Below are 13,961 nucleotides of genomic sequence, written 5' to 3' on the forward strand. Positions count from 1 at the left end.
TTATTAGGCTAATTAGTAATTTTTCCCCCCGAACTTTGACATGTACTAAATCGTGCCCCCTAAATTTTTTTGGCCGTTAAAAATTCCCCCCGAACTATTGAGATTGTTAAATTTAAGGACTTTTATCTAATTTTAGTAAAAAAAATTCTAACATGGATGAAAGTTCAAGGGGCATGATTTAGTACATATCAAAGTTTGAGGGGCATGATTTGGTAGATATCAAAGTCTGGGGAGCATGGTTTAGTACATAAAATCACTGAAACAGTAAAATTGAATGAAATTAGACAAAAGTCCTTAAATTTAACAATCTCAATAGTTCGGGCGGAATTTCTAACGGCAAAAAAAGTACAGGGGGCACGATTTAGTACATGTCAAAGTTCGGGGGGAAAATTACTAATTAGCCTTATTATTATAATTTAAAAGCTTATTATCTATTTTAGTTTAATTTATTGTAAATTTATGTTTATTTTATAATGTGTTTAACATCAAAATAAGTTTTTTATTAAAAAAATAAATAAGTTTTAAATAAAATTAGATAAATAATAAATAATTTACACAATAAACATACTATTTTTTATTATTATTATAGTGTAAATATTATTATTTATTTTAATATTATTAATTATAAATATATGTTTATTTTAATAAAATATTTAATGAAAATAATAGACAATATATATGTGTTTATTTTAATTTAAAAAAAAAAAGAAAAATACAGACAAATAATTATATATAGTTATGAATATGTACCATATTCAGGAGTGGACCCACATAGAGACGAGGTGGGAAAGTCGCATTCCCTGAAAAAAAAAAATCGAAAAAAAAAATATATATGCATTTTAGCTAGTTACTACATATATTTCTAAATAAAAGTGATATTAATGAACATAATACAAGCTTTGGTATAATGGAAAAGCTATTTTATAGATATAGTGGATGTCATGAGTTCTAATTCCAATAAAATCATATTAATTTTAGTATTAAATTTTACTTTTTAACCTCTACCAATAAGATTTGTATTTAGTGTCTTAATTATTCAACTCAATATTTTTATTGTTACTTCTTTTATTTATTTTATACTACATTTAATACTAAAATATAAATTTGCATCAATTTTTAACATGTTATACAATATAAAAAAGGACATTTTATAATTTTGTATACTTTATAGTAATTAATTACAAAATATGCGCAAAAAAACTTATTACTATTTTCTCATACAATTTTTATACGCTTAGAAACTTTTTTCAATTTTTTTTATAAAATATATATGGAAATAATTATTGACTACAATATCTTGCTTTTATTAGATTCCACAATTTTAACTATATTAATATAATCATATATTTAGTATATGATATATATATATATGATATATGAACCAGAGGGCCGGTTTGGAGTGGGCTGTGTAGTTCAAGATCATCATGAAACAATGGTAGAAGCTTTCAAGAAGAGAAAGGTTGGGTATGTCCAACCCGAAATTGTTGAGATCATAGTCATCAAAGAAGCGTTGAGTTGGATTGTGACTCATCCTTGAGACAATGTAGTGTTAGAAACGGATAGTTTGGTGTGTGTCCAAGCAGTCCAAAGTAAAGTTTTTATGTCCTCACAGTTTGATCTTGTTATTCAAGATGTTAGGAATTTCTTTTTGGTTTTATCTTTTGTTGAGTTATGTTTTGTTAAACGATCTGCAAATAAATTGGCTCATTGCTTGGCAAGAGACTTTTGTTTCTCTACAGGTTGTGTGCTTCAGTTGGAGGATTGTTCCTCTGAAGTGCGTTCTATTATTTTGAATGAGTTTAATTAATAAATCTCCTAATTAACTCAAAAAAAAAAATACAATCATATATTTTAGTTATTCATTAATATCATACTTTTATTCGATACCAACTATATTACATAATCATATTAATATATTTATTCTTTACTATTATGTTAATAAGATTTTTTTAACAAAACTTTTAGTATGTTTATTTTTATAAAAACTTATTTTAATTTTTAATTTAGTTTGTAAACTTATTTATTTTGTATTTTTTTTAATGAATATGTGATATTATAAAAATTGTATAAAATAAAATACATTAATACATAGTATAATTATAAACATTGATTAAAATAATATAATAAACACACATCTGAATAATAAATAAATAAATGTTATAAATAAATGTTATAATTATAAACACACATTTTTATAATTTATATATATATTAATGTTTATAATTTTGATATTATATTTCTATAGAAAATTAATTAAATTATATTTATTCAAAATAGAATGAATAATAAATATTTATTTTTTAATAAAAAATTATTTTGTTTATAAATATTAAAACTATTTAATATTTATTTATTTAATTTCACAAAATTGTTTATTTTGTGTTTTTATAAATATTTTTTATTATTAAAATTTTCAAAATTATTATTAAAATAAGCATAAATCATTATTATTATTATGATATCACATATGAATCACAATAAAATATTTAGTATACGTCTTATTGTTTTTTTTTCTAAACTATAAATAAACACCCTTTTAAAATTTATATATTTATAATTTTAATATTATATTTCAATAAAAAATTATATATATATAATATAATAAAGTTATATAAATTATAAAGTACATATTCGTATAAATTTTTCTATTCAAAAGTGGGTTGCACCTCTTGTCGTTGACACGATATTCTTTCGGTGTAGGATATGATAAGCCTTTGTGACACAAACTGACATGTTTATGCTTAGTATATTATTGAGATTTTATAGTAAATATATTATTGATTTATCATAAAAAATAAAATATAATAGAAAGAAAGTTTCTAAAAAAAATAGGGTAACTTATTGACACTATAATTAATTTGATATTAAAAATTGTCAATTGTGTTAATATTTTGTGATAAATTATTTATTTCATTAATTTTATTCATTTATCTAAATTGTACATACTTTGACGTAGTCTATTAACGAGTCAAATATATTAATACGAAAAAAAATTAATCAACACGTATTGTATAATGGATCTAATCGTTACACGAACATGATGAATTGATACATAAACACGACAGGTCAAGTTAGAATTAAAATCTTGACACAAACATAGATAGTCGAGTTGGTTTTAACCAACTAGATACGTCAATATGCTATGACACGATAGCTGTACATACATGATTTTAGAGTAGGTCATATTAATGTATTGGGCAAAAATGAGCGATGAAAACACAAGATGAGCTCTTTGACACGACATAAAACATTCGAGCTTGAGAGACAAGACAACGACACGACATAAAAAAATATAAGTTCTAGCTAGACAACATGATATAGATTGGCACGAGTAACATGAAAAGTAAAGGTTTGAACACGACATAACACGAAAGGTAAAAACTTGAGCACTACAAGATAAAAACAGGGCTTGAGCAAGACACGATAAGGTCAAAGTAGCCCTAAAATATAACATTTTAAAAAGTCGTAAGATTTGATTGTCGGACCAGCCCCACACGCTACAATTCTGACTACAAGTAGAGGTGGATTAGAATAGTGTAACAGAACGAACATTATGAGCATTGGTAAAATGATATATTGTCTTTGGTTGAGTGATTGAGTTGAGCAGTGGGTTTTGCTACATATTTTCTTGAAAAGTCTTGTAGATTCAAGAGTAAAAGAAATTTGTAACATAACCTAAACTGAAATGCCTTTGAAATCTTTCTCAGACCAGCCTACTATAGTGTAAGTTGCCGTAGTAAAGTGTGACTCGGTTTAATGCATACGTAACAGTTTTTCTTCTTGGTTTTTATCAACAACAACAAACTCAGAACACTATACTAAACACAGATTATACCTCATATCACTAGTGCGGTCTGCTGGTTAACAATGTCATGAGTTGGCCATACACTACATACATTAATCAAATCCACCTTAGATATAAAAGCTACACCATCAGAAGTCTTCGTGGGGGGCACACCATCAATCCCTCCCTTGCAGTGCAGCACCTGCAACAACACACTAGTACTCTCGCGTAACAAGTTTCTCAAGGACGTCCAACTTCTGCAACAGCGCCGTTCATTCCTTGCATTGCAGCACTGTTGAGAAGCTTCATTCCCTCTTCACTCATCTGCTGAACTTCAGATGGAGAAAGAATCCTAATGCAGCGGACACAGCCAACAAATTCCCTGCAAAAACCACGGCCACAAAACAATCAAACATTTTTTAAAACCTTACGTTTATCAAATGAACATAACTCTTAAAAGACGAGGACATACTCCCAAGGGTCATCGCCAACAAGCAGAACGTCGTTTTCATAATCCACATAAACTAGTTTCCATCTTGAACCTCTTGGATCATTAAGTAGCCCTTCAAGTCCAAACATGCATTCAATTGCAGAGCAAAGCTCGTCATAGTTCTTAAAACTCGAGACATCAATAGACCTCCCAACAGATCCCGTTTTCTGGACCTGTCAAAGAAAAATTAAACTCAAATCATTAGGCAACATAAAAGAAACTGAAAGACTGAAGTGTTATAAAAAAAAAGTCAGATTAAACTACGTATAAACCTTGGTATATGTTCGCACTGGTGGAACTACTTGTTGCCAAGAATTGTTATTCTGCAAAAGACTGCACTCATCAAGATCAACATTGCTTGATGATGTACCACCAGAGTTGTCTTGACGGGAGAATGCCTGAGAGTCACCTAGGCTTGCCGTGGTTATCTGAGACTGAACATCTTGGCTTGTGCTGAAGTTGCCTACTAAACAATCTGAGGGGTTATGAAAGTCAACATTCTTAAATGTAGAAAACTCATCAAGAATTGCACTTGAAGCAGAAGGGTCAACCGCTAAACTTCCACCATTACTACCATCAATATTTGGACAACCGTAGATACCACTTTGGTTATTGCTCTCATCTGACAAGTCTTTCAAATTGCTTGAGTGAGTTAGAGAATTAAAATTGCATGGTTCTTGATGAGGAAATGAAGTGAGATGCTCTGCTTGTACTTTCAGGTTATTATTATCCCACATATCTTGCCCCATTGAAGGTAGAGGAAGATTATGTGTTTCAGGAAAAGCTGAAGAGTCTTGAAAACCAAAAACAGGTAATGACCCAGGTGACCTAAGAATCCCAGAAGAGTAAGGGTGACAGGAAGAGTAATACATACATTCATCAGGGTCTAGGGATGGAAGTGAGACATTCGTGTTATTCATGTCAGATGGGTTTAGGTCATTTTGTTGGGAGAGATAGATCAATGAATCCAGCTGTGGCTGCATGCCCCACTGATTAGCCTGCAGTTGGACTGGGCTCTGGTTCTGGTTGAACTGAGTCAGCTGGTTAACCATGCTCTGTGAACTAACCGGCCCATTAGCCAATTTCTCGTCGCTGCTATGAACAGTGGATGATGAAGTCAACTGGCTTAACTGATCAGTAGATAGCTCAGTTTCTAACTTTGTCTTTTCAGTGTCCATAACTCCCCCAACTTTCTGGTTATCATGTTTGACTGCAGTATTGAAGTTTTTCTGAAGATTTCCATTTGATGATGAATTCATATTTGAAACACCAGATTGGTCCAGGGTTGATTGAGGAGGGTTCATTTCATTTTGTTGAAGAGATGAACTTTCTGAACAAATAACCTGATCTTTTTGATTGAGAGTTGTCTGCATGAGCTTCACATCTCGAATAGGATCTGCCATGGCCATTGCTGATTCTTGTTGTAAAGAAGACAAAGTTCCTGGGTAGTTAACTAGTTGCGGTTTAAGTAGCATCTTGATCAGTTGTTCCGAATATAGATTCGAAATCCCATACGGAATATGATCACCATTTCCATTTTCAGGACCCCGAATATAAGGTCTTTTTATCATATTTCCCCAGTCAGTTTCTGCTAAAACAACCAAAGAAATTATCATGAAAAAGTGAGAAAAAAATCTAAAACCCTCAGGATGCTAAAAGTAAAACAAGCAAAACGAACTTTACCCAAAAATCCAGAATGAAATGGTCGCTTAAGGCCAGAAGTCAGAGAAGGAAAAATAAAGAGACTCTCTGGAGTCTCAATATCCCAAGCGCTAACCCTGTTCTGTTTATCACAGCACCCTGGCTCATCCCACTCTACCTGTTGATCAAAAATAAATAAATGAGGTTCAACACTCAAATCTATCAAAGTAGACACAAAACACACTACAACATTTTTAATAGGAAGACAACCAAACCAAAAACTCAAGGATTCCTTGGACTTTCAACGAAAAAAAAAAATCACCTGAAGATTTCTCCATTTAGAGCCAGGCCACCTCAGTGGATCCAGCTCACTAATTCCAACTATAGTTCCCATGTATCTGCAATGACCATAAAAAAAAAAGACATTGTTAATATAGACAGATAGAAAACATTACTCGTGCAAGCCAAGTCTGAAAGTTACCTGCGCTTCCCTGACTCCTCTGTTTCAAACATCATACCAAACCTCATGCCAACTGAAAGCTGTGTAGCATAAACAGCTTTCCTGAATCTTGACAAGGGAATCACAAACTCGGCAGGACAAGCCCTACAATTATGCCAAGTACAGCACGATTAGACAGATCGAAATACTGAAATATTAAACAGAAGAGATAGAAAAACCACATATGATGGAAAGGAAACCTGGGGTTGTAAAATATGGTAAAAGGGCTGCGGTTAGAGGCAGCATGAGCAGCAGCGGCAAGGACACCAATGTGCATGCTATCAGCAGATAAAACAGAAGATGGCAGCGTCGACTGCTGACGATTTGCTCTCCTAACCCCGACCATTAATTGTGATTTTTCATCCCTTATGTTTGACAATAAGAAAAGTGCAACAAAATTAAGATTAAGAGAGATAGATAACTCTGATATAAATACATAGACAGGCATATAGTGGTTTTTTTAATGTTATTATTGTTAAATAGATGTATAGAATTTACCTGATAAACAAAACAGAGTCCCCTGCTCTAAGCCTCTTTGCACCAACGAATAAACTCCATCCTGTTGTGAGAAGGTGTCGCTTTGGCTGGCCTAAATAAAGGAAACGTAATGTGTTACACACAAGAAGAGAGAGAGAGAGAGAATTTATTTCCAAGTAAACTCACCTCTGTATATATGGCGAAATGTCCAGGTATTCTCATGCAAGTCTCGCACTACAAGTTCTTGATTTGGTGGTTGCATTGTGTAATCCTGGAATGGAATGTATGTTTAGTTGTTTACATTATCAAAATTAGTACGTGTGAGTATGTGACCTCACTTAAGAGACTCACCAATGGAGGGAAGAGTTTCTCAGCTGCCCTTCGCGGAACTGAGAATCCACCATGGGTACTTGTATCACTTGCGGTCAAAGTTTTGCAGAAAAACTCACTTGGATGTTTACTGGGCTTCAGTCCAAAATCTGGTACAGGGAACACATCCTTTTCCTAATGTAGAGTTTTAAACCAAAGTTAAAACTTAAATGGATGTAAACAAATGAATATACATAGACACAACTATATTTCGAAAGAAAAATTGGTATTTATTTCCATTAATAGTAGTGGTACAAGAAAAGAGCTTACAGAGTTCACTGGTTGAAGACTCATTTGAGCATAGATCTCATCTGTTTCTCTGTCAGCCTGTTAAAAAATATTAAAGAAAACAAAATATAATATAAGCTCGTACTTATATAAGCAAACAAATTACGTTTACAATATTACTAAAAACACTTACATGTAGAGTGACATTCTGGACTTGGCATAGCAACTGAGAAGGGAGATTTGGGTAGTTTGGAATTTGTGATGTTGCCAATCTTTTAGTCGAAACTGCTACCTGTTCATGCATATCAAGTTCAACATTTTTATTTTTTTACAACAACAAACTAAGGCATTAATTAAAACTCGCAATAGAATGTGTATGGCTGATCAAAAATTACACATGTAGTACAAAAAATTTTATGTACTACATTTCTTGAAAGAAAATAAATAAAGACAAAGTTTTAGTTGGAAATGAGTAAGAGAAGAAAAAGGTGGTCAAAAGTATTTCTAAACAAGCAAATCTTACCTGCTCGCTATGTCCTTGAGGGAAGTAATAGACAAGGCTTCCTACTTGGGGCAAAGAAACAAGCGGGCCAGCGCAGGCGTGCCATAACTCTGAGCTTATGGACTTCCGAGACCCTGAAAACGAAACCAATAAAACTAAGAAATCCTTAACAAAAACTTGCATGAATAATAATAGTAAAGATCTGAAGAAGAAGAAGAAGACAAATTTTTAATTAATAGAGCAGAGAATGCAAGGAAGGTACATACCATTTTGATCCTGCATTTCCTTCAACAACTTCATCTCCTCGAGTAGATTTGTGGATGTTCCAGCTACCAAAACTCCGTTTTTGATTTTTTCCTCCACAGAACTCATCTTGATTATTTGTTCCTCTGTATTATTAAACGAAAAATGTGGTGACTAAACTTCTTCATTCCATACAAGAGAGAAAACCCAGAAACTTAGCTCCAAAACGACATCCCCCGCCAAAAAAAATAGCCCTCGTATTTGGTTTAAAAGAATCCAAATCAAAGAACTCGGGTGACCAATATTTGTTGAGAGGAATGTGAAATTACGACTGACCCATGTCTCCAAATTCCATATTCTCCGAGAAAACTAAAACAGAGAATCTAATCAGAGAGAGACACTAAAGCATAAGAGAAAAGCGAGCCCCACTTTCTCTCCTCTCAGGGCCAAAATCCAACCAGACTGAAGGAACAAAACCTGCAAAAAGGGTCTGTAAAGATCTTTTTTTCTCTAAGGGTGGGGCTTTGGTTCATGCTCATCAACTAAAAACCAAACCCCATCACTTTGTATCAAAGCACGCGAACCAAAGCATAAGTAGCCCCCCCTCTCTCTCTCCTCTCATGCACAATCGAGTACTTGTTTTTATCCTCCAAAAGAAACCGACCTTTCGATGAACCAACTCATCATACCGATTCCTTGGGTGCTTTCTCTCTCTCTCTCTCTCTCTCTCTCTCTCTCTCTCTCTCTTTCTCTTTCTCTCTCTCAATCAACAACACTGAAGAATACCCTCTACTCTACTACTCATCAGTCATCTCCTCTCTCGCTCTATCTTCAAGGAAAAACTTTCTCTTTCTCTGACTTGGTTTGCTTTGAAACTGGAGAGAAATACTCTTATCCTGCGCCACACTTTCTGTACAGTGTAGAGAGGGGGCTATTTTATTTCTTTTTTTTTGCAGCTTTAAACAGTTATATGAGATCAGAAATATAAATAAAAAGTAATGCTACAAATTTTTCTTGTATAATCTTTTCGATGAAATATTTTGTATTTTTTATTAAAAAAAATGGAAAAAAGCAGAGCAAAACCAGGTGAACACGAAAAACAGTACAGTAAGCTCAAACAGAGACAAGAGAGAGAAATCTCCTTTTAAGAAGGAAAATATATGTACCAAAGTTCAAATATTGTAGGATTGGAGAATCCAAATGTAAGAATGTCAAGGTGGCGCATTTTAGCACGTGGATTACGAGGATTTGCAGGGTTCTTTTTCTTGTTATTTTGGTTGAGCATTGCAATTATATAATTTAAGTAATTAACGATTTTAATATTATTTATTAAATTAAAATAAGTGTAATTTCATATTAAATTATACTAATAATAATAATAATAATAATAATATTCACCCACCATTTCTCTATTTTTTTTCTCCCTATATCAAAAGTAATTTACAAAAAACCCCCAAGTCAAATTATTTTGGGTAAGGTTAAAATTCTAAAAAAGATATTGTTGCACCACCGGCACATCCTTTATTTTAGTGTTTTGGGGGATATTTGATTTTTATATATATATATATACGGCATGGTTATTTAAAATAATTTATAATTTTTTTTTTCATGAATGTAATTTGTAAATTTTTAAATAATTTGCAATTTCTTTAAAAAAAAATATTAATTAATTTAGAGTACTGAAAATTAAAATAAAATTTAAAGACTTTTTGCATAAAAAATAATCATGCCCATATTGAAATTTAATTTTACATTAAATCATTCAAAATTTTCCAAAAATATTACATATAGTCCTAGTCCTCCTAAATGTATCTACAACAAATATAATTATAAAGGAAATATAAATAGGTAAAAAAGTTTTCTTGATGGGGAACTAATTTTTCCAATAATCCCCTTAAATTAAATATGTTTTTCTTATGTAAAAAAAATGTTAAATTTGTTGTATGTTAGGCCATCACCAACCATAGAGATACCGAATTTAGTGTTGTACAAACACCAAATATATGGTGTTATAGACTCTTTCATTTCAACTACAACACTAAGGTGACGTTTGGTTGAGAAAAATAAAAATATAAGAATAGGAATGAGAATTAGAATATGAATATGAATAAAAATGGAATGGAATGGAATATAATTTAAAATACACAAAAAAAAATGATAAAAAAATTTAATATTGTATTGGAATGGTCTTTCCTTTTATTCCAAAATAGAATACTTATTCCACCAAAATGTTGAATGAGTATTCCATTTTGAAATGTCATTCTATTCTATTCCACTTCCAACCAAACGCTACCTAAAAGTTAAAACAAAACAAATATTCTTTATTATTATTATATTATATTTTTTAAAAATAAATATAAAATAGAATATTTTTTTGTTATTATATTAGTTTATCAACTATTTACATTTTTGTTATTTAAGACCTTTGTAGATCAAAAGGGATATTCTCGTAAACCTTCTTATCTCTTTCGGGATTGAGTAAAGTTTTTTAGTTTAATTTTATTCATGATCGTGTATGTTGTAGTTATTTAAGACCACCAATAAATTTTCAAAATATTCTGAACAGTTTACAATGTGAAAATAATGTTCAAACTATTCATTACCATGTGTATAAGAAAAAATAGTCGCACATATTTGAACTTTATTTTCAGTATTGTAAACTATTCAGAATTTTTTATTAATGTAAAAGTGATCCTAAATAATTACAATCACGATCTTAAAAAAAAAGATAACTAAAAAATTCTCATATATATCGATCCGGATAAATGGTCTACCTAAACATCCATTTAAGGGGTGTACTATAGATTTATCTAATAATAATATATATTTAAATATTAATAAATATAATATAATAATAACATATATAATGAAGTGATAGTGTAAAATTAGGAGTATGCACAAATTCATCTAATTCAATTACAGCCGACCGATCTAAAAGTTTATCTTCTTGTTCTTTTGTTGGAAAAAATTACTGAATTTTAATCTATATTTTACTATAAATATATTATACTATGTAATTATAGTGGTGCAAAATTTTATAATATTATAGGACTCATTTTACAATTATTTAATTTGTCAATAAATAAATAAATATTATATGAGATATGTTAGTTAATTTTAATTTAAAAATAATAATTGATTACCAAATTTGTTCTTTTATTACACACAAAAATAGAAATTACTTACTATATTTGTAACTATACATTAATTCTGTTTTAGTAAAATTAATTGACTTGAGGGTATTGTGTGTGAATTACGGATTTGAGTTCAGGGGTTTAATTATTAACAAGCCTTTTTATTATTTATTATTTTGATAAACAGTTTTTTATTATTATTATTCGTTATTGTTTTCACCTGCTCTATTTAGCAACAAACAGTATTATTATTTTTGTGTTTATTTATTTATTTTTTTTTTAAAAAAAAAAGAGTGAGAAAGAAAGATATAATAGAAGTACTTTCTGTTTGACCGATCGTCACGCGTGCGGTTCACGACAAAAACAAAACTGGGAACTTCAGCTAGACCAGTGTTGACACGTGTCATCACCATGTCTGATCAATCGCGGCGCCGTTTCTACTTTTTCACACACAAATTGTTGTGGCTCCCACATTTTTTTTTTTCTTCTCATTCACCAAAAAATGTATATATATTAATTTATATAAATACTAAATAAAAATAAAAATTAAAATATACAATACAAGAGACAAACTGAACTGCTGAGCTGGTTCCGGAGCTTCGGATCTTGGGATCGTTTTTAGTGCTTTCCTTATCTTAATAACCAAAATGTAAAACTCAATTCTTCATACCATTTTTTTTTGTAAGAATTCTTTATACCAAATTAAATACATACACCTTATGGGGAATCGGTTTCTACTCAAAGGGATATGTTTCTCTTATCTTTTTAATTTCACCATTCAAACCATAATAGGAAGCCGAGTGTGAACTTCTCTAATCAAAAGATGATAGTGCTAGCTTGCTTTTGTTCTGCTTTGCTTCGAGTTTTATATAGCTTCCAATGCGTTAGGGGGGAGGTCTTTAAAATTATTTTATTTCTTTATTTATTTAGTTTGTTTATTGTAGTTTATTTGGTGTTGTGTACCTTATGTTTTTAGTGACATTAGTTTTATATTTTTTGGGGGATTTATTCCTTTCTATGCTTTGTGAGCCTTGACCTTCTTGCTCTTTTGTTGATCGATGTAGTTGACCAACATTTAAAATCATCTCCTAGTGAGATTGTGCAGTTCTTTATCCACCAAACATATAGGGCTTTAATCTTTATTTAACCTTGAATTAAGTTTACCTTTCTAAAAAAATACATACACCTTATAATAGTAGTCACCCCTCATTATGTTTAAGCATATTCCCCAACTACTACTACTAGTCTCCAACTATATATTATTTTCATTGTATTAAAAAAATTATAACTGTTTGGGTACATTTTTACTTTGGCTTATAGTTAAAAAGTATAAACTAAATAAAAATTTTAACTTAATTGTAAGTAAATTATAAATTATTTTAATTTTAGAAATAGTTTCTAACAAGTTCTTTAGCATATTTCAAAATAACTTTTAAATTAAAAATAATTTCTTATTTTTCATACAAACACCATATTTTTAATCCTAAAAACTTACAAAGAAATAATACAATTAAGCAAAATAAGGTAAGAACACAAATGAGCTATATTAGTTCATTAGCAATAATTTGTCTACGTTCACTTTTGTTTGAATTGTGATTCGGACTTATGAATATCTAGATCGCCTATTTATAAGAGAATAATGACAAAAAAAAATTGTAACGGAATGAACTAAAAATATAATAAATTTTAAAACTATTTATTTTGGTTTAAATGACACTAATTAAAAGAAAGAATATACTAAAAATCTAATTAATTCTGAAAAATTAAGAGAAAGGAGATTAATATAGAATAACATGTAGTGGGTCACGTAGCAGATTGAGTGCTTTCCTTTATATTCATATATTGATGATGATGCAAATAATCAAATCATCATGCGACAGTTTATATTTAAATACTAATGAATACAATAATTATGCTAAATACATCAAGGAATTTTTTTTCATATTCGAAACGCGTATTTTAATCACATTTAATATTAGATACATGTTTTTTTTAACAAATACTTTGATCTCATGAGAACTTATATGAATATCGTAAAACTAGCACGAACCTTAATCGTAGTTCTTGCGATTGTAAATATCAATCTGGAAAGTATGTATAAGAGGGCTAAGTTTTGCAAAGAGGAACTTGTCTGAGCATAAAAAAAAGTTAAGAAAATATCACTTTTATCAACTTATATTTTTATATTACTTAACTAAACATTCTTTTTTTTTTCTTTTATATAACCTTAAAATTTGAAGAAAATGACCATAAAATTTCCCTAAAAGAATTAGAATCCTATTTTTACCTAACCTAAACTTTCGTCTACATATATACTTCCCCTTTTTGCTCCATAGTTACTGTTTTCTGTTTTTACTTACAATAATTTTCGTTTGTATATATTTCAAAAATTTATTACATATCATTTTTTTTAGTTTGACGTAATTTTTTTATTATTATTTTAGTTTGACGTAATTTCAATACACCTAATCCAAGTTATTCAAGCATGTTAATGTTTTAAGGATATTTAAGTACACTTTTCTAAAAGTTTAATAATTTGAGTTACTGACGTCTTCTCAACTTGATAACTCAGAATAGTAAACAATATAATAAAC

General features: G+C 30.1%; 1 protein-coding gene across 2 annotated transcripts; it reads right to left on the minus strand.

Annotated features, from left to right (window-relative positions):
- Nucleotides 1-3,450: 3,450 nt before the first annotated feature.
- Nucleotides 3,451-9,409, minus strand: LOC115701709 (auxin response factor 5). Of its 2 annotated transcripts, none has more exons than XM_030629420.2 (14): nt 8,257-9,409; nt 8,012-8,124; nt 7,682-7,780; nt 7,531-7,587; nt 7,243-7,395; nt 7,078-7,162; nt 6,913-7,003; nt 6,615-6,779; nt 6,397-6,519; nt 6,238-6,313; nt 5,958-6,093; nt 4,547-5,865; nt 4,257-4,447; nt 3,451-4,166 (listed from the first exon to the last, which is right to left on the minus strand). In XM_030629420.2, the coding sequence occupies exons 1-14, from the start codon at nt 8,360-8,362 to the stop codon at nt 4,025-4,027; spliced, it is 2,856 nt and encodes a 951-aa protein (XP_030485280.2). In that variant the 5' UTR covers nt 8,363-9,409; the 3' UTR covers nt 3,451-4,024. The 2 variants fall into 2 exon arrangements, with proteins under 2 accessions (XP_030485280.2, XP_030485281.2); XM_030629421.2 differs by having other exon boundaries at nt 4,547-5,862; nt 8,257-9,408.
- Between the last annotated feature and the right edge of the window lie 4,552 nt (nt 9,410-13,961).

The sequence above is a fragment of the Cannabis sativa genome, chromosome X (genome assembly GCF_029168945.1).
Source record: "Cannabis sativa cultivar Pink pepper isolate KNU-18-1 chromosome X, ASM2916894v1, whole genome shotgun sequence".
Taxonomy (NCBI): Eukaryota; Viridiplantae; Streptophyta; class Magnoliopsida; order Rosales; family Cannabaceae; genus Cannabis; species Cannabis sativa.